General features: G+C 40.1%; 2 protein-coding genes and 1 long non-coding RNA gene across 3 annotated transcripts in view; 2 read left to right on the forward strand and 1 right to left on the reverse strand.

The window, feature by feature from the left end:
- Nucleotides 1–1,937, forward strand: part of LOC113134227 (Down syndrome cell adhesion molecule-like protein 1 homolog) — a 31,738-nt gene extending 29,801 nt beyond the window's left edge. Inside the window, exons 30-32 of the mRNA XM_026313478.1 lie at nucleotides 155–349; nucleotides 550–858; nucleotides 1,348–1,937. Coding sequence (XP_026169263.1) covers nucleotides 155–349; nucleotides 550–858; nucleotides 1,348–1,937 — 1,094 coding nt within the window. The remainder of the gene's footprint in view (nucleotides 1–154; nucleotides 350–549; nucleotides 859–1,347) is intronic.
- Nucleotides 1,938–8,138: 6,201 nt separating this feature from the next.
- Nucleotides 8,139–10,310, reverse strand: LOC113125753 (uncharacterized). Its single transcript, XR_003295174.1, has 3 exons — nucleotides 10,186–10,310; nucleotides 9,698–9,811; nucleotides 8,139–8,216 (listed from the first exon to the last, which is right to left on the reverse strand). It is a non-coding gene; the product is annotated as an uncharacterized LOC113125753 (long non-coding RNA).
- A 3,290-nt stretch (nucleotides 10,311–13,600) lies between these two features.
- gvin1l2 (GTPase, very large interferon inducible 1-like 2) lies at nucleotides 13,601–19,663 on the forward strand. The gene is made up of 4 exons (XM_026313492.1): nucleotides 13,601–13,643; nucleotides 14,343–16,025; nucleotides 16,263–19,335; nucleotides 19,522–19,663. Exons 1-4 carry the CDS (start codon nucleotides 13,601–13,603, stop codon nucleotides 19,661–19,663), a joined length of 4,941 nt encoding a protein of 1,646 aa, XP_026169277.1.
- Nucleotides 19,664–19,947: the final 284 nt, after the last annotated feature.

Below are 19,947 nucleotides of genomic sequence, written 5' to 3' on the forward strand. Positions count from 1 at the left end.
CTTGATTTCTTCCCTGTATCTTCTGATTAAATTTCAGGAATAATTATGAATTAATTACGTCTGTAGTGTAGCTTTTGCATTTTTCTGTGTTGAAATCTGCTGTGAACCTCTGCATACAAGCACACCTCTTATTTCTTCATCCACTCACTACCAGACCCAGTGTCGAGGAAGAGCATTAAGTCTGCCCACAGCATCAGGAACCGTTACTCCAGCCAGTGGACTCTGACCAAGTGCCAGGCCTCAACGCCAGCCCGCACTCTCACCTCAGACTGGCGCACAGTTGGCTCCCAACATGGCATCACTGTCACAGAGAGTGACAGCTACAGTGCTAGCCTTTCACAGGACACAGGTTGGCACATAGGCAAAACAACACTTACAGCCATTAATATGCACATATAGGACAGGCTGTTTTTTTTTTTTGTTTGTTTTTTTTTTTCAAACGTGATGGAGAATGTGTTTTTTTTTTTCTGTGAGGTTCACATTATGAAAAAAAATTGTAATCATAGATAAAACGTGCTCACCGTCATTTCTTTCCCTTTGTTTCCACAGATAAGGGTCGCAACAGCATGGTGTCAACAGAGAGCGCCTCCTCCACTTACGAGGAGTTGGCAAGAGCATACGAGCATGCTAAACTGGAAGAACACTTGCAGCATGCCAAATTTGAGATTACAGAATGCTTTATCTCTGACAGCTCATCTGACCAGATGACCACAGGTACCAATGATAATGCAGACAGCATGACGTCTATGAGTACACCATCAGAGCCTGGTATCTGTCGTTTTACTGCCTCGCCGCCCAAACCCCAGGACTATGACCGTGGCAAGAATGTAGCCGTGCCCATTCCACACCGCGCCAAGAGTAAGTAGTTGAATAATTTTTTATTTTTGACTTCAAAACCAGCACTTTGCAGCACTTTGCCCTTAAACCAGCGGCAGTTCTCTCTGGTTTGACCTGCACACAGTTTGTCCTGGTACTTTGCAGCACCTTGGAGAAGCTGCTGCAGGTCCTCTGTAGATTCAAGGAACTTTCAAGTCAATTTGTTCTGTTCAGTTTGGTGTATTGTCAGAACAGCAACTTAATGAAAGATGACAAGAAAGACTAAAATAAAACACTAAAACAACAGATTACTGTACACAGATTATATTATAATTTAGAAATGCACAACTTAATAATGTTACAACTGAGTTCGCAGGGGAAGTTAGGTTCCTCTTGTACATAGTGTGCAAGGTTAACAGTTATGTTGTCATCAATGCAATCAGTAGTTTAAATAAACAGGTCAGTTATTCAAAGTCCATAGGCTTTGACTTTTGCAAACTTGGCAGTGAAATTAACTTTTTTCCACTCCAGGTGACTACTGCAACCTACCCCTCTACATGAAGTCAGATCCCTTCTTCCGAAAGCAGTCGGAGCATCATGATCCATGTCCAGTGGTTCCACCACGTGAAGCCTCTATTCGTGGCCTGGCCCAGCGGTCATACCATACCCAGGGTCGTCATGTGACTATGGACTCTGCAAAGCAGCAGGCCCTAACCATGGGCCACTCTGGCCTGTCCAACCTGGCCTGTTCCTCCTCTGGGGCTTCCTCTGGAGGAGGAACAGGAGGTGGTGGTGGAGGTAGTGGGAGTGGTGGGGCATCTGCAAGCTCTAGCAGTTCCACTCTTCCCCAGAGGACTCTCACCATGCCCGGCTCCTCTGCCTCAGTGGCCCAGAGTGCAGCGGCAGCTGCTGCTGCTACCGCTGCAGCTGCTGGGTCATCCTCATCCTCTGGGGCAGTGGGGGCCACAGGAGGGACCCCTGGAGGTGCCTCCTCATCTTCCTCCAAGATGGGAGGATCCAGAGACTCTCTTCTGGAGAGCAGCTCCTCGGGCTTGGGCAGACTACCGAAGCAGAGGGATGGAGGGTCAGGGGCCTATTCCAAGTCCTACACACTGGTGTAGCCTGGCATCACTGCGGCCTGTCACTGTAACTCTTGATAGAGTGCTGGTTAAGCCAGCCACATGGAGCCTCTATGGAAACATGGGATGAGGAACATATACATGCACAGCTGACCCGTCAGTGCCTGCGCTGTGCCAGGCTGCAGGGGGCTGGTTGGGTTCCCATCGACACTACTGTATGAAAGGGTCAGAGTTGGGTCTCCACAGCACAGGGGGTTTGCCTTTCGTTCTGCCTGATTGCTTTCAATTATTATTGTGTCATCTTTCTCTAGCACTTATTTCATCACCCTGGAAATCACATGCCAAAACATAAATGGTTTATTTGTTCACTTCATATTTTCATTTTCTGCTAAGGACACAGTACTTATGCACAAAATGCTTTCCACATGCACTGTCTTGTCCTCTGGATCAAGACAGTCATAGAATGAACCAGGCTGCTTGAGTTTCACACAGAAGTGTGTTAAGGATTTTAGGTATTTAAATATGTTGCTTTTCTGGTCTCTGATGGAAGAAGAGCTCATATCACAGCATTGTGCCATGGCAGAATGCTTTTACTGTATGCATAAACCACCAACCTTGGTGTTACAGTGGCTCTGAGAGGTTACTCCATCATGGATTCATACATTAGAGGCAGTGAAGAACTGTCATCTCAATACCAGTTTTGAGATGTGGAGAGTTTTCTTATACATGCAATGGATGACAGTATAGTGCTCTTAATTGATGCTTTTATAAACGGACTCAAAGTGGAGGTGATAAAAATGTCAAGCATCATCAAGTGACAAATGAATCCAAACCTTTTTTTTTTTTCCCATCAGTTTTCTGTATATTTTCAGATGATGGAAATATAATCTCATGTGCACTAAGAAAAAGTTAGAGTGGATCCAAGTAACACCATCCTTCACAAGCCTGCGTGTGTGTGTGTGTGTGTGTGGGTGGGTGGGTGTATATGTGTAAATATATATATGTATACATGTGGCAGGCACACACCAAGAGTGGACCTTTTTAAAATCAATCTGTATGCTGACCTCTTGGGCAAACGTCTGTGTCAAAACTGATCCCCCCCCCCCCCACTCCCACTGTTCATTTTATACCTGTGAAAGGGGATATGGGGACAGTAGCGATGATGACGATGCTGACAATGTAACACTAATGATCCTAATTTGGTCCAGCATTTTGAACTTCGGTTTGTTATGTGTGATTGACTGCACTGCGTAGGAAATACTGAAGAGGAAGTGGGCTCAAAAGAGAGCAATTACAGATGATGTTAGAGAGCTTCTTTCTTTCTCTTTTTCTCTCTTTCATTCCTTCAGAACAAAGAAGAAAGAAATCATTTTATGATTCATCATGGTGCCACGATACCATTATCCTTTTGTTAAACTCATTTTACCTGTACCCACTTTGCCCCTTTCTGTCCTTCCTCACCGTCACCTCTACAGACCCAATCCCCCATCATACCCATACAGTGTCACTGTGACCTACTGCTAGCGTACCAGCTAGTCAAAAAGACAGACTGACAGACTGGGAGAAGAGGTCTAATATGCACAGACAGGAAGGATTGCTGCTTGACATTCAGTGACACCTTGAATGGAGAAACAAGCTGCAAACATACATCAAATTTATAGAGATGTATACAAAAAAAAAGTATTTGTATGAAGTGAATTTATGAATGGATAATGACTTTGAGATTATAGACAGAGAGATCAAGTGTTAATAGAATTTGCAGTTGTATAAGGGAAATGGGAAGGGGTGTTACATAACAGAGACATACAATTCTTCAGAAATATGTGGTCTTCAAAACAAAAAGATGTGTTTTCAAGTCCCTTCACTCCACTGAAATTGATTTTAGCTTTATGCATGGTACTGTATCCCCCCTTTTTTCCTCCCAAAGCTTAATCCCATAACACAGATTGTTCCAAAAAAAAAAAAAAAAGAAAAAAAAAAAAAAGAGTTGCTCCAAATGTTTTGCAATTGTAAAACATAACATCAGGGCCCTCGCAATAGAAAAAGAAAAAGATATGATATATGTTTGTTTTCAAAAGTATGTACATATATATTTCTATTCAAATATATAGCAAATATATGAATATTGAAAAAAGCAGAGAAATATAAAGCCGTTCTAATTGAAAATATATATAAAAGATCACAAGACAATCGCTCAGAGAGAAAAACTGCAAGAAGGAAGAAAAAGAGGGAAGGTTAAACGGGTAGCACAACCATGGACGGGAGATCTTGGAGAGAAAGCAAGTAGTGTGAAAGAAGGTTATATGGTGAAACTGAGGTTTGAGGAATGATACAATGACCCCCCCCTTGTGATTTTTGTAAATGTTTGAGCTGCAACGCTTGTGCAGCAGGTAGCAGCTGGAAGGACAAGCACAGTAAAGTCAAATTATAGTGTGAGGTTGTGTCGCTGGTTAACTGTGGTCTATGGCTCAGTGCAGAAAGTGTGGTGTTGAAAAAGAAAACAGTAAAAGAAGGGACAGCCTATACAGTCAGTAAGCCTATTGTAATATGTTGTATTGTACCTTCCAAAGGTGTGTTCACAAACTCAATGCCATTATCTGACTAGAGTTAATGAAGACAAACAGACCAACAAGTGTTTGTTTCTTCTCTGTGTCATAACAAGTCCCCCCCAAACTCCAGGGCTGCAGGCCAACAACCATACCATTAAGTAAAAATCCTCATAAATGTATTCATGTTCCTTTTTAATTTCAAACTAGACAGAATAAATTTTGATTTCCATTAATAGTTTCATGCCTTTTATTTTGGCCTTTATGTTTCAAGTTTTGCAGATACTTCTTTTCAGAATTAAAAAAAAACACACACACAAGTTTGGGAAAGGGGCAGGCTTCCTTACGCCAGCTGTATGGGTATTGGATGGAGTGATGAAATGTACTCCTGTTCAAACCTGCTTTCCCCAATTCTGTAGTGAAGTTTCTTCTCCCATAAAACACAGATCTTCTGTCAGTTTGTTTAAAGTACATGTCGTGTGTATTCTTAAGGAAAATTTCACCCTCTTTTAATTCGCTGTGTTTATCAATCCGAGATGTTTCCAGATTCACGACTTATATTTTGTAAAATTACATAATATATGTTTTAATAATATCGCCAGTGTCAGAAAACCGGAAAGTACAGTTTCAGTAAATGTTGTTCTGCATAGCATAATATTATGCACACATTTTATTTTCTTGCACAGAACTTAATGTATGTGACTTAAGTTTTCAAATAATTATTGAAAAACCAATATATACCATATTAAAATTCAAGTGTGCAGTGGTTTCATGGACAAAGAAGAATAAGGCAAAATGCTTTAAATGATGGTTTGTAAATATATAGTAGTATTGAATCAAATATTTCATAGTTATAAAACTTATCTCATACCTTTTTGTGCTACTACAATCATTTAGGGAATATTAAAACATAAAAAATGTCTAACAGATTAAAAAAATCAACTCAAAATATATATAGATACTTGAGAATGCAGGTGTTTTTCTATTCCTTTTGGTCATGGCTTACTGTAGTGTTAGCTGTAAAAACGAGTTTGTAGTTTTAAAGTGATTTAGGTGTCATTTTCCTTAAAATACAAGATGATACTTTCAAACTGACTCGATCTGTGTTTCTAAGGCCAACTTCACACACAAGACTTCCCCAACCTGCTTAACCAGATATCCCCCTCTCAGTGTAGCCCTTTGCCCACCTCTGCAACATAATTTCTACTGCATAATAATTACATAATTGTGTACATAGGAAAGTGTTTTGTATAAATGAGTACTATTTTCGACATCTTCACTAGAAACCAGGGCACAATGTAAACTTGACCTTATTGACAGAAGAGGACTTAATGAAAAACTATAGAATTATACAGACACTGCTTTATCTTCATTTATGGACCAGTGTCAGAGTGGACCATGCCTAGTTAACAATATTGATTTCTTCTTTAAAAGATATTCGGTTGCATTGCCTCCTTTTTATTTTTATTTTTTATTATTGTTTTTGTGTTTTTAACTTTGTCACAGGTTGTTTGATTTAGAGTTTGCGTTTTTTTTTGTTTTTTTTTATTATTATTCCACTTTTTGGGGGGAGGACAGCAGCATTGCATGTTCTGAAAATTTTACTGGTTATAAAAGAAAAATGGGAAATGATGAATTGAACAATTTAAAAGGGGGTTAATTAAAACATTTTAAAAATGCAGAGGTTGTTCCTTAAACTTTTATGGGGAAAGTTGCTTCAATTTGCAATTGCTTGTGTTTAACTCTACATTTTCTTTTCTATGAAAACAAACAAAAAACAGAAAAAGAGTACTCAACACCTTGTGCAATAAAGCTATCTTTTTATGAACTGTGTTTTTACGAACCTCCCTTCTTTCCCGAATATGTGACAGTTGACATTATGTGTATAAGTGCTCTTGGTAGTAGCCAGTTTTTATTTATAATTGGAACATGATAAGCACTTGACTGATTTGATTATGTTAGTTTTACTCATTTGTCTCTTTGGCTTTCGACTGTTTATGATCCAGAGACCTCACCAGTTCATAAAGACTGTTGTTAATCTGGCAGAGAGACATTCAAATCAAACATGGTGCCTGTGAATTTTAGAACAATTGAGGCAGTGTTTCTGGAGACTTGCATTAAATGAATTTTTAAATAGCCAATACTTTGACCATAAATTCAATCCACAATCATTATATTAGGGTTGTGGAAGAATTTATGGGGTTTCTCCCAAAATCTGGGCAAATTAAACCCAAACTATCTACAAGCAGCACCACAAGAATTGAGAATTTATTTTATTTATTCAAATTAATTTTGTCTGTCAAATGACAGATTTGACTTTAATCTCAAACCACTGAGTTCTGCAGATAGCCAAGACTTACCTAAATACTTTATACACTCAGTGTCTGACACAGTAGGCCAATGTAACATAATACAAAAAAATTAAGACAGCTTAGTTTAAACCAACATTTAATTTGTGTGAAAAATGTCCCCAGATCTCAATCTGACCAAGCATCAGTGGGACATGCTGGAAAAACAAGTGGGATCCACGGAGGCCCCAGCTCATAACTTGAAGGATGTATAGGATCTGCTGCTGATGACCAGAGGACACCTGCAGAGCTAATGTTTTGGCAGCATAACAGGGAGGGCATTAAATCAGCCATGTGATTTTAATCTTGTGGCTGATCATTGTTCAGTATAATGAGGAAAGTGTTAAAAGTCCTAATGCCTTTTTTTAAAGCTTTTATTGTGTAACACTGTCTTATCCTTTTCCTCTTCCTCCTTGCACTTTGTTTTTTCAAACCATGACAAACAGGGCAGACCGAGCCATGTGATTGGCTGTTTTTTTTTGGTCCAGCTGAGTAAGCAGTTAATTATTACTTTGATTATATCATCATTTTAATTCATTATAGTCTTTTTGTTTGTATCTATTCATTTGGTTACTGGTATCTAATTTAGTTCAGTACACAAATGTTGATGCCTTCAAACACTAGAGGGCAACATGCTGCAATGAAACACAACTCAGGCTGTCAGAGGAGTTTATTGAATTTGGTTGATCAAATTTTACGATTTTACGATCCAAACTGCCTATTTAGATTCTGTATATCTATATCTATGCACAGCATATTGACATAAAATTACAGGCAGTCGTTTGTGATGCAGATGTATATTATTTTTCAAGCTAAGGAGATCCACTAGGTCCTTATTACACAGTTTGAGTATATGTACATTCGCGTATGAGTTTACATATGGATTTGTCATCACAGAGTTCGTCCATCGCTTGGGGAATTTACATACGTCCCATCTGCTTCCTGTTGTCTGTACTGCCGTTCCTCTTTGTCCACCTACTTGCCATTCTTGTGTTTCTTCTGTTGGAATTTCCTGAAATGGGTCTGGATGGTAGCGGCGGCCTTCTCAACTTCAACAGGGCTGAGTGGAGGAGGAGGAGGAGGAGCTGGAACAGCGCACGTCCCATTGCTGGCTTTGGAGTCTGAGCACGACAGGACACATGGGATAGCCAGAGAGGCAGAGGCAATAGCCATGGAGACATAGTCTGTAGCAATGATTAAGTTCAAACACATTGTGTACATATTAGCATTGATTCAAGCGGGCTATTTTTCTGTTTACAGTTTCATTTGTTAGTTATAGTTGACAGCAATTCAGGTCAAACTGTAGTGGTTAACTTTGCAATGACAGCCATCATAGCAGAAAAATAGCCAGCATTAAAACTAATTATTTTATAGTATTACTTACTTTTTCTATATACGCCTATACTGTTCCTCCTGAAGCCATCAAACTGTAAATAAAACAGAAAATCTGCGTGTAATTTACAAGATACATTCCACCTGACTCATAGAGAGAGGGGGGTGGGAAGTATTGTAAAGATGTGCAGAAGATGCAGATACTAGTCAGGTATAATGATTATCAATGTTACAGTCTTATCTGGAATTTAGCAGGCACATTGTTCACATACCAGTGGCTGTAAAGCATCAGCCACGTACACACAGGTAGTCACACAGGTGCTTTTGTTAAATTCTTTTACTCAAGTGTACAATCTGTTCTGCATTTAAGGAATGAACGTGTAATGTGTATGTGTGACTGCATCAGTGTCTGAGTGAGTGTGAGTGTGTGTCCTTTCTATCTACAGTTACAGAATAATGACCTCAAACACAAATCCCCTTGATTGGGATTACAGCTCAAGCAGTGCAACTGCAGGAAAGCCAGAGACTGACGAGTGGACCAGTTTAGTCTGCTTACCCGTCACTTTGGCTCTATGCCTGCATTTGGTCCCACACACCAGCTCCATGACCTCATCAATGAGGCCTGCTCTCTCTTTAAATTGCAGCAGGTCTATACTACAAAATGTCTTTCTTCCCCTGCTCCTCTTTGTCTGTTCCTTACTTCATCAGTGCGGGCTAATGTGCTCTCTCACCTATGCCCTCATTTAACCACCACCAAACACCACACTCCATCCCTTCATCTCTGTCTGTTTATTTGCCAGCTTAATTTTTCTAAAGGTCTAGCTCACAAGCAACCTTCAGACTAGTTACGTCAAACTAAGAAAGAATGTACAAAGATCCATGCACATCTGAGCTACTATGTTTTATGTCTAAGACATCAGAGATGTGCAATAAAAAAAATGCTGAAAAGTGCCGCTTTATGCAGGAGTACAAAAAGGCTGTGGGCAGTGTTGATCTCTGTGCAAGGATTTATTGATTGACCTATAGTGAATAGCTGAGGGCAAAAAAACTTTAACTGAGCCTGATGCTAAACTTAACTCTATTTTATGTTATTGTACAATTTGACTGGTGCTGTTTGCATTCTGAGGCACCAAATGTCATGAACTGTTACATTCTTCTGCTTTCCTTTACTGTCCTCCTAATCCTCCTATAAGCAAACATAGAACGCATGACCAATTTATATGCTCACGCGGTGACTCGCACCTGACTGCTCAGCTCCCCACATGCTGTCTCGTCATTAGATAACAGAAGATTAGAAAAGTTATTTTGAGTACAGTTTCTAACTACATTGGTAGAATGAAAATGCAAACAACAAAAAAACAAGTTACTTCATTTTCCTCAGAAACTACTGCAAGTTCCATTCTCCTGTGAAAAATGTGTGATCACTTGATGTGCAGAAAAGATGAGGTGGAGCTAGAGGCTGTGCAGAATGAATGTGCATTGTTTTTAGAGATAAGGAATTGCTCGTCCTGGTGTGTCAGCATAGTGAAGTGTGTGACAATAGCAGCACTGAGCTAGAGCACTTGTTACAACTAACCTCATCTGCTTTGCTGCTCCTCCGGCTGTGTGACACTGAGTGAACCTGCCAAGGCAAAGGCTGGGACACCATGTAAGGCAAAGGGTCCTGTTGCCGTGTCAACCGTACACCTATCTGAAAACGAACAGGACTTCAGAGCATCAGTGTTTGGGTCAGTGTAAAATCTAAGCAACCCCATCATTCAAATCTGGCACTTTTTACTCCTGAGCTGCTAAACAATTCTCTGTGCAAACATGAGTGTTTGATGTTATATAGTAAGAACAGAGGAGTAAGAAGAGGAATTCAAAATCAATCAATCTAAATTTACTATCACAAGTATCAAAATTGGATGCTGTTACTATAATCTTTACTTATATTTGGCAATAACAACCTGCTGGGTGAAACAACATTTTAATATTCAAAGAGAACATAACTTTTGCATTAACGTGTGTAAATTCTTATGTCATACCAAAATATTCATCAGCACAGTTCCTGTTTCATCATCTTACCGATTCTGCGACTTTGACCATCACATACATGGCTGTTAGCATGGTGATCAACATCTTGATCACTATTCCGTTAGCGTCTCTATTAATCCTTAATGGTCTCCTTGCTTTTCAATTGATTTCCTCAGCCCTGCTGATGGAGAGATAAGTCTGCACAGGTCCAGGTCCAGGTCCAGGTAATCAGGAATGCAACGGAGGCCTGCTCGGTGGAAGGACAATGAAATATGCAGTAGTAAGTGTCCACTCACACAAGTTTCTTAGGCACACATAAGGACAAACATTCACACACATACACACACTTATTCACAGTCTCTATCACACCAGGGTAAGACTCCTTAAAGAGGCTTAGGAGGACAGGAATAGAGAAACAGTAATCTTTTCTCAGCACAGCAATTAACCCCTAGGTTTGTTTCTAACTTTTCAGTTCTCTCATGGCTGATCAAGTTTTATTCAGATATGTATGATTTGAAAAAAATAACATCAACCTTCTGAATACTAGTTTTTTTATTAATCACACCTTAAAATATGCAAGTGTATAGTGTATAAACTATTGATGTTTCTTTTCTTTCAAATAGGATCAAGATCCAATTTGGGCAACGATGCTGTTTTATCATAAAAGTCTAATTCCTAATTCCTAATACTGGGGAAATATCCATATAAAATGGAGAGAAGTGTGAAAAAATGTCAGTCGCTAACTCAAAAGCAGCATTTCTGCAGCAAAGGTATCTTAGGAGTTAAATGTAGACTTTCCAAAGGCCAACATACAAATAAGAACAGAGTTTTGGGTATATTACATTTGTTTCCTGATTCTGTACAGTCAGTAATGTTAGATTGAGTTTATTATTTTATTGTTGTTGTCATATTTATATTGTTTTACTCTGTATCACTGTAGTCATGATTTATGTGTGTATGTTGCATCTCTGGTAGGATACCAAACATCTTTATGACACACATGCCCTTGTTCCCTCAAACCTCTCTCTCAGGAACACTGGACTTGTCCACTCCTATCCTTATTATTTAAGATTCATGAGAAACAACAGTCATGTTGCAGAGGTGAGGTTGTGGGAGCAAGTTAATGGCAAAGGGAATGGCCTTTCTGTGAATCAAAGGGCACATCAGTATTCCAGCTATTTATTTGTAGTAATCAGAGAGACTACTATCTGAGACATCACACATGACTAGGGGTTCATGTGCGTCATTGTCTGGAGCCTTGTCTCTCACCCTTGGAGACCAATGATAATCCTTTGGCAGGTGCCTGTAAAACATTTCTCCAAGCTCTACACTGTGAGATGCTGACACTGTCTGCTGCTATCAACACTGAGTATCAAGTCTGTCATGTAAAGAATTTTAACATAATCACTAATGTCCTTTCAGTGACACTTAACTTCATATTTGTTGTTGTTTGCTGAAAGGTTGTATGACTGATGTCATAAGGATTAGATAGGAATGCAGGAATGCCTCTTATCACTGGACAGGCAGGTATAAGAGCTCTCCCTACAGACACTGCAGACAAAGCCTCCTGGTTACAAATCAGATGTGAAGGACACTTTTGTATGAGGAGAAATTGGTAAGAACATTATCATTTTAGTAATAGTTATACTAACCGACACAATTAGAGTGAATATTAAATATTTACACCAATATGTGTGTCTTATTTGAGACCTGAAACAGGATAATTATTGGATATGGAGAAATATAGGCTATTTATGCAGAATGGTAGTTGTGTTCACAATCAACATTATAATATTGCATTAACTATATTACAGCTCCTGCAATGTATTAGGTTATGTACTTTTTTCGTTCCATAAGAAATATATGAACATGTATGTGAGTAGGGCAATATAGGCAGCACTTTAAAAATTTTGGGTTAGACACAGGTAAAAAAGATCAATCAGAATTTATTTCTTCTTTGCTGTTAAATCATTTCAGAACTGCACAACCCGAAGTCTAGACACTGGACTGAACTAAACTAAACAGAAAGTGTGTAGAAGGTAGGTTAAACTAACTCCAACCAGAATCAATGATTCTAGATATAGAATGATTTAATGCAAGTGATACATTATTAAATCTTTTTTGCCCTGCAATTTGGTAGCAAGATTGATGGCAATTCAAAAACTTTGTCTTCCCTGGCTCTGACAGTGACAATAATTTCACTCCAGCTGGCTCGGAGATTGGATTTATTTGCAATTTCTGGAGTGATCTTTATATTTTAAAAAATTCAGCAGTGATATGGGCTTCAGAGAAGTCACTTTTTCATTCATACTAATGTGGCATATAATGAATGATGATTTTGATCTCCCAAAGATGATGGAGCATGTGGCAAAATGGAAAAGAGATGCTCATATGCATTTTGGGCAGAGAGGTTTAATTTGAACACTGCATCATTTACAGTTTCCACCCAGCTCAAAACATAAGATGAATCCAGGAAATGCACTGTATAGACAATGTATCTGGACATGTATACATGTAGAGGAATAAATATGTGAAGGAAACCTAAAGGTTTTTTGATTTCTACGCTTTATTTCCCTTTTCCCTTTTCCAAATGTTTATTGGTTGCCTCACTGTTGGATGTAAAGGGACTGAATGTTTCCTTATGTGGATATAACATGCAGATATTTTCCATATATCATGGATCTAAGTTTGGATGGATCTCTAATGTTTAGTTATTGTAGCCGCTGTGTATTGTTAGAATAGTACCTGTATAGTAATTGCATAGTCCATCCATCAACTATAGCATTTATAGTAGGTCCATCTTGATTAGCTATAACAGTAAAATGCTACTTACACTTGCATTGGTACAAACTTTATTTCTAATAGCTGCATAATAGCAATAGTCCAGCTTTGGAAAAGTGAGGCATGTTTACTGTTCATACCTAGGAAGTAGCCAAAACTAAGCTAAATCTAAAGAGAGTGGTAAAACTAAGTGGCCATCACTTTATTGTTGAACTGTCAGTGGTGTATTCTAGCTTTCCAACAGTCTCCAGACAATGCTCAAACTGTCACCCATCAGGTTTTATTGCAGTGAAAAGCAAAGAAGAGAGTCTTGCTTCACTGAAGCATTTCGTAAAGCTAAAAGTCAGGACAAACCTGTCTCCTCCGTACTTTCCACAAATAGCAGTCCACTGAAGCAGCAGGGTGACACATATCTCAATCTGTTCTTAAGTAAGATGGCAGAGGGGTTTTTTTTTTTTTTTTTTTTTTTTTTGGCAAATAGACTCTATGTGGTATGAATAGTATTAGGACAGAGAAGCTTACTGGTATGCTTGACTGTGTTCTGCTGCCTTTAGTATGCCAGTAACGATTGTGTTATGAATTTTAATCACAGGGTTACAAACAACACTTCACCATAGTGATGTGGCCTGCCAGAGAAGAAAAACTCATTTAATACAGAGACGAGAGACAATCAACTGGATTTATCATGTCATTCAAATCTGCTAGGAGGCTAACCAGCAAGAGGAAAAGTATGTTTATTTACTTATTTATTTTTGTTTTGTTTTCCAGGGGTTGTGATGTTACAGAAAGTTAGTTAAATGACTTTTTTTTTCAGCTCATCTAAATATCTTGTGAATATTAATTAGTAAAATTGCTGCAGTTTTGTCTGCAGGTGAGATCCTGAGCTGAAATGTAATGGCTAGTGGGCTAAAGGGATAAATAGAAATACACCTGCTAATGTTATGCTTTTTAAAATGTTCTTTAAATCCATAATCAAGCTATTAATACTTTTCCTTCTAGCTTTGTTATCATTATCTATGAACTGTCATATACACTTGAGAACCCTTGTGTTTATGAAACGTAGTCTAAGGTAAGAACTTAAAACTAAATCACAAATTAGTGCAATTTCTATTTATAATTTAGTCTAACTTTTAACAAAAACGATCGATACCACAACTAAGGTGAGACTCTTGAGCAAGGCACCGAACCCCCAACTGCTCCCCGGGCGCTGCAGCAATGGCTGACCACTGCTCCGGGTGTGTGTTCACGGTGTGTGTGTTCACTGCTGTGTGTGTGCACCTGGGTGGGTTAAATGCAGAGTGGAATTTCCCAGTTTGAGATGAATAAAGTAAATTCTTAATCTTAATGTTAATCTATCTAACTAATGCAGCTAATCTATAGCCTAAATTATTGCCTTTCCTTTCTGTGTTTTTTCTCCCTTAAATCAGAACCTCCAAAAGACAATGCTCAGGTAGAGGTTTTAAATAAACTGGGCCTGGAGACCTTCTGGACCACACCACTGGACCCAGCATCTATGCTGGACATCAGCACTTGGACTCTGGAGAACAAAGCTCCTCAAGACCCCAAGGATCTACCAAATGCTTTCCTTCAACGTCTTTGGATGCTGAGTCCAGATGCCCGGAGTTCTTGCTGCAAGCCACCTTATGATGTTCAGAATGATGCGAACAAATCATCTGAAGAGAAGGTCAATCATGTTGGAGAAGAAAGTCAGTATGCCATCCATCCTCTTGATCTAGTTACAGCGGTCTTTATGTCTTCCAACACTTTCCTTCAGCAAGAGATGACAATGCGCATGGTGCAATGCCAGTTTGCAGTGCCCCTAGTCCTTCCAAACATAGATCCAGAAGAACCCAGTCACTTCCTTCTGTGGCCCATGAGAGGTGTTTTGAGCCAGTGGAGATCTCATTTTCCAGATAAAAACAGGACAGTCCAAGAGGGGCATTTGGCAAGTACATGCATGCCAATGGTTTCTTGTGTGAAACTTGGTCTCTGCAGTATCTCTAAGTCACAGGTGTTAAACCATGTCATCCGTGGACTCAAATTTCAGAGTGAAACATTTCTCCACAGGGGGGTGGATGGAGGAGAGCTACCACGAAGACTCTCCAATGGCCTGGTAGAGATTGGATGGTATCGACCCACTGGAGACACTGCCACAGAAACTTTCCCTGTCCCTGTAGTCATTTCAAACCTACGTGGTGATGCCACTATGCATGAGAAATGTCTCAACCTTCTATGTCAAGCATCTTCAGTGGTGGTTGTTTTCTCTGGAAATCTTAGGGAGAAAGAAAAACAAGTTCTTGCTTCCTGCAGAGAAATGGCAAGAAAGCTCATACTGATTGATCTTTCTGACGAGAGTGAGAAAGAGGAGAACAGAGTGGTTGGGTTTGTTGGTCAGAACCTTGAAGAGAACATGGGGCTTCCTGAAGGATCAGTGCTGCAAGGGGGAGCTTTGAGTGAGGAGGAACTGGCAAATAAGCTGTGTGACACCTTGAAAGATCTGTTACCAGATCTGTTACCTGTTACAGTTGAGGCAGCAGCAAAATTAGCAGAGGACCTAGGCCTTAATGTGGATGAAGGACCAGTCTGTAAAAATGTAATGGCCACAGTGGATGAAATGCTGAAAGGTTTAGATGAGGGTTCTGCTCAATTTAGGGAGAAGCAGCTTCCTTTGCAGGGGCCCTTATGGAGCAAATTGGCCAAAATTGAAAAAGAGGAGAGCAAGCACAAAAAAGAAGGAAAAGAAATAGACCCCCAACTGCAAAAAGATAAAAAAGACATTTTGGCTGAGTTGGGCAGCTACAAAATGACCCCAGTGATGAAGATTTTCACCAATGCGCTTTTCACAACAGATAAAATGGAGAGGACTTATTTTCTATCTTGGATGAAGTTGAGACTTCAGCTAAAGCAAATAGAAAGACAAAACAGTCCACAGGCTCTACTCACAAACTTGCAGACAGAAAATATAAGTGTTGAAAATGAAAACATTGAAGACAGTGATAGTTTCTGCACTGATTCATCATTTGATGCAGAGCAAACTGAAGAGCTGCCTGTAAATAATGAATTGCAGGTTTTGGAGCAACACTCTGCCATTGGACAAGAGCTGGAGCATAGTTTGGGGACATCTATAGATCAAGCCACAGAACCACAGTCACAACAAAAAGACCATATTCAGCAGACACATGATCCAGCCATAGAGCAGCAGTCATATATGACATCGAATAAAAAAGAAATTCAAGCTGAAGTTACTGGAAAGGGGGTTCATTTTGAAGGACAACTTTCAGATCGAGTAGTTGAGGAACAAAACTGTCACTTGAAGTCTGCTGAAAATGGAGCCCTAAGCTGCCAAGCAAAACAGCACGAGGAACCAGAGTTGGCATTAGCTAAATCAGATGTTATTACTTCTGCCAAACAACTTATGTGCCCAGATGCTTCCTCTGAAGATCGGGTAGTCTCAGTTTCATATCCTTCCGAACCTGATCCATTCTCACTGGGTCTTGAGCACTTTTTACGGGAAATGGGCCTAATTTTTGAGCTAACGCACATCAGCCCTGGAAGTGGTAGCCACAATGTGTTGCGTCTGCCTAGCTTAGCGGCAGACTTGCTTCTCTATGGGATTCCACTTGAATTAATGGATGGAGATGCCGCAAACATCCCCATGCGCTGGCTGAGCTGTGTAATTGCAGAGCTCAAACGCCGCCTACCTCAACAGTGCAGGACCCGAGCGCTGACAAACATTGGAGTGCATCATGCTGGAAACGCTGAGGTTCTTTCTGCATTATTTGGGGTTAAATTCGCTGAAGGACGAAAAAGGTCCACCAGGGGAATATACATGAACGCCCTCTGCCTACCTGATAACCTTAGAAAGGACATGGAGTGTGATTATCTGTTGTTAATTGATGTAGAAGGTCTGGGCCTACTGTCTCAAGACAACAAAATAAATCCCCAGATCCATGACAACGAGATGGCCACTGTTGCAACAGGATTGAGTGATGTTTTAATGCAAAACATCTCTCCCCATGGAGGTTCTGATTTTGAAGCCGTCTTTACTGTCATAGTTAATGCTCTCCTACGCATCAGAGAATGTGGCTCTGCGCCCATCTGTGAACTCCTGACCCAGGATGAAAGAATTAACAGTTTATTACAAGCCACACAATTAAGGCGTGTTTCTGAAATGCTCCAGGCTCAGACTGAGAACAAAGCAACTAACAATGGTGATAAGCATTATGCAAAGACCTCAAGCTGTATCACCTGTGTCAGAGGGCCTTGGTCCAGTATTCCCCTCTCTGAGCCATGTGATAAACAGTATAGCAAGGCTGTGTTAAAGCTTAAGCAAAACCTGTTTGGGGCAATTAAGAAGTGTGCAACAAAGTCCAAAGCCTCGAGTCTCTCTGAATTTATAAGCCATCTGTGTGCTGTTTGGGATGCAGTAAAAACAGATTCTTTTGCCATTCGTCTGCAAAATGCTGATATACCTTTAGCATTCTCATTGTTGTGCACAGAGTTTTACCAGTGGGAGGGCAGTTTCGATGAGCACATGGAAAGTTGGCTTATGGCAGCAACACATGAAATCTTTGCCACAAAGGCAAAGGCTTTGGATCATGCAGTCCAAAATGACCTTCTGAGTAAGTTGAAGGATGAAGCCAGAGAGGAGATCAGAACAGAGGTGGACAAACTCAGGTCCAAAGTAGAGGCCTCTTTGACACAGGATGACCTGCTCAAAATAAACACTGAAACATTCAAGCCTATCTTAATGAGCAATGTGGATGACCTTCAGGAGCGTAAAACTGAAGAGATAATGCAAAGGCTGGATACAGTCAATGAGAGCCACTGTTCTTCCACACGAGTGAAAAAGTTTAAGACATTACTGGGAAAAGAACAGGAGTCCAAGCTACTTGAACTGGTGGACAACAGCAAGTCAACCAAAGTTCTCCTTCAGGATGCAGAACTAGAAGAAGAGTTTGAGGTTGTTTGGTGTAAGACGTTGTCCGGTCTTGACCTCAGGCCTTCAGAAACAGATGATATTACTACAAGAGTAACAAACATTCTGAAAGACAACTTAATCAGCCGCGGTCTCCAAAAACACATGAAAAAACTTGAAGTCATTGACCAAAACCAGAAATCAAACTTCCAGATAAATGATGATCACTTTGGATACCGCAACAGATTAAAGCACATGTTTGAAGACAACAACAGGCTCCAGAGATTAGAAGCTCAGCAGGTAGCGTGCACTATCATAGAAAAATACAAACAGTTTGCCGCAGAAAAATCTTGTTTACCAACAGGTTTCTCTGACAGCTATATTACAGAACTGTTAGAAAATGTTGAAAACGCTTTGAAGGAAAAATCTATGGAAATCAGATCAGCCTTTGAGGTGGATCTTAAAGTTTATCTCTGCAGTGCTGCAATACAGGACTTTCAAAAGCAACATGCCAAAGACACAGAGATTTTGAGATGTATCTCTGCAGCCAAGAGTACACACTTAGCAGAGTTTATTTACGAGTTCAGAAAGAAAGACCAGTGTCAGAGGGTAGCCCAATCATTCACCACCACAGTCTTCAAACCTACAGTATTGGACTACATCTACAGACCATTGGGGATGAAAATTTCAAAGGAGGTCCAAGCTAAAGAACAGCAGTTTCAGTCCCCACATACCTTCCACCAAAACCTGCTGGAAGATCTAATCAAGGAAGACTGCTTTGAAAGATTCCTGGAGTACTTACATTCCTATGACAGCTACAGACTGAAGAAAATCCAGGAGACAGTGTTGCCCTACCTCTCTGAATCACTGGATAAATGGAGGCAACAGAGGCTTGGAGAAATTGTTGGAAAAATTGCAGCAGCAGTTAGCCAAGTGGCAGGAAGCACTGGTAGTGTGCTGAGTGATACGAAGCCGCTGCTGGAGAGTGTGTGCCTAACTTTAGAGGGAAATGCAGATGTGGAGGTTAACAGGACCCCTCTGGAGGGACCTCTCTTCAGTATCACCACAGAATGGGATCGCTTTGTCACATGTCTAATGGAGTTACTGGCTGCACTGCGGTTGAACCTAGTTCAAGAGTTCTCCCAAAATTCGGACATCACCCAGCTTCTACAATCCCTTCCAATTCAACCCCAACACTGTCTCTTCAGCAAAGTGAGAGGCTGCGACAAGCAGTGTCCGCTCTGTGGAACCCCCTGTGAGGTGGAGGAAGTGGGGCATGAGGTGCACAGGGCTGTGCTCCATCGGCCCAAAGGTGTACTGCCATTTGACTCCTGTTCTCTGTCCTATATTGGTTTCTCCGAAATCATGACCCAGAGCAACCCAGGCCTGAACAATGATGCACAGAATACAGCTGTAGCACGCGGGGACATTGATTCCTCCTACCTTAACTGGGACCTCTGCCCTGAGGACCCAAACAGCCAGATGTTCAGTCCTTACTGGAGGTAGTGTGTAGTTTTCTAAGACTTGAATATAATAATATCAATATTTATATATTACTAATAACAGTGAAATGTGTCTGTTAAATAGTGTGCATGTTATATCTCAGTTTAATTATATTATTCCCAAGTGTTCCTGTACGAAATTAGCTAAATAATATATAAACAATAATTAGCTTCTTTAATTTGCAGGTATGTGTTGGTGAGGTTTAACGAGAAATTTGCAAAGGAATATCAGAAGAAGCCTGCATCAATACCTGAGGAGTGGAGGAAGATCACTCAGGAGGAGGCACTAGACAGTCTGAAAGAGGTCTTCCTCACCAAACACTGGTGATATGCTGAACTGTCCTTTTCTGTGCTGACTTCGATCAATTTAATCTTTCTTTTTCTTGGTTTATAAGTAGTGTATAGTTATCAGTGATGGTGATGATAATGCTATAGTAATGATTAACAGAACATTATTGAACTGAACCGTTCTTTCAAAATGCTGATTATGATAAATGACCTTAATTTATTGGTTTATTTAAAATGAATACTAATGTAGTGGGAGATGCAAATTGCTTCAGATTCAGTCAAATAACTAGAGTACACCCACATTTAAAGTTTTGTTTTACATGC

The sequence above is a fragment of the Mastacembelus armatus genome, chromosome 13 (assembly GCF_900324485.2).
Source record: "Mastacembelus armatus chromosome 13, fMasArm1.2, whole genome shotgun sequence".
NCBI classification, from domain to species: domain Eukaryota; kingdom Metazoa; phylum Chordata; class Actinopteri; order Synbranchiformes; family Mastacembelidae; genus Mastacembelus; species Mastacembelus armatus.

Coding starts and splice junctions, on each gene's coding strand:
- gvin1l2 (XM_026313492.1), top strand. CDS start 13,601: ATGTCATTCAAATCTGCTAGGAGGCTAACCAGCAAGAGGAAAA. Junction 13,644..14,342: donor GCTAACCAGCAAGAGGAAAA/GTATGTTTATTT, acceptor CCCTTAAATCAG/AACCTCCAAAAGACAATGCT. Junction 16,026..16,262: donor TGGACAAGAGCTGGAGCATA/GTTTGGGGACAT, acceptor TAAGCTGCCAAG/CAAAACAGCACGAGGAACCA.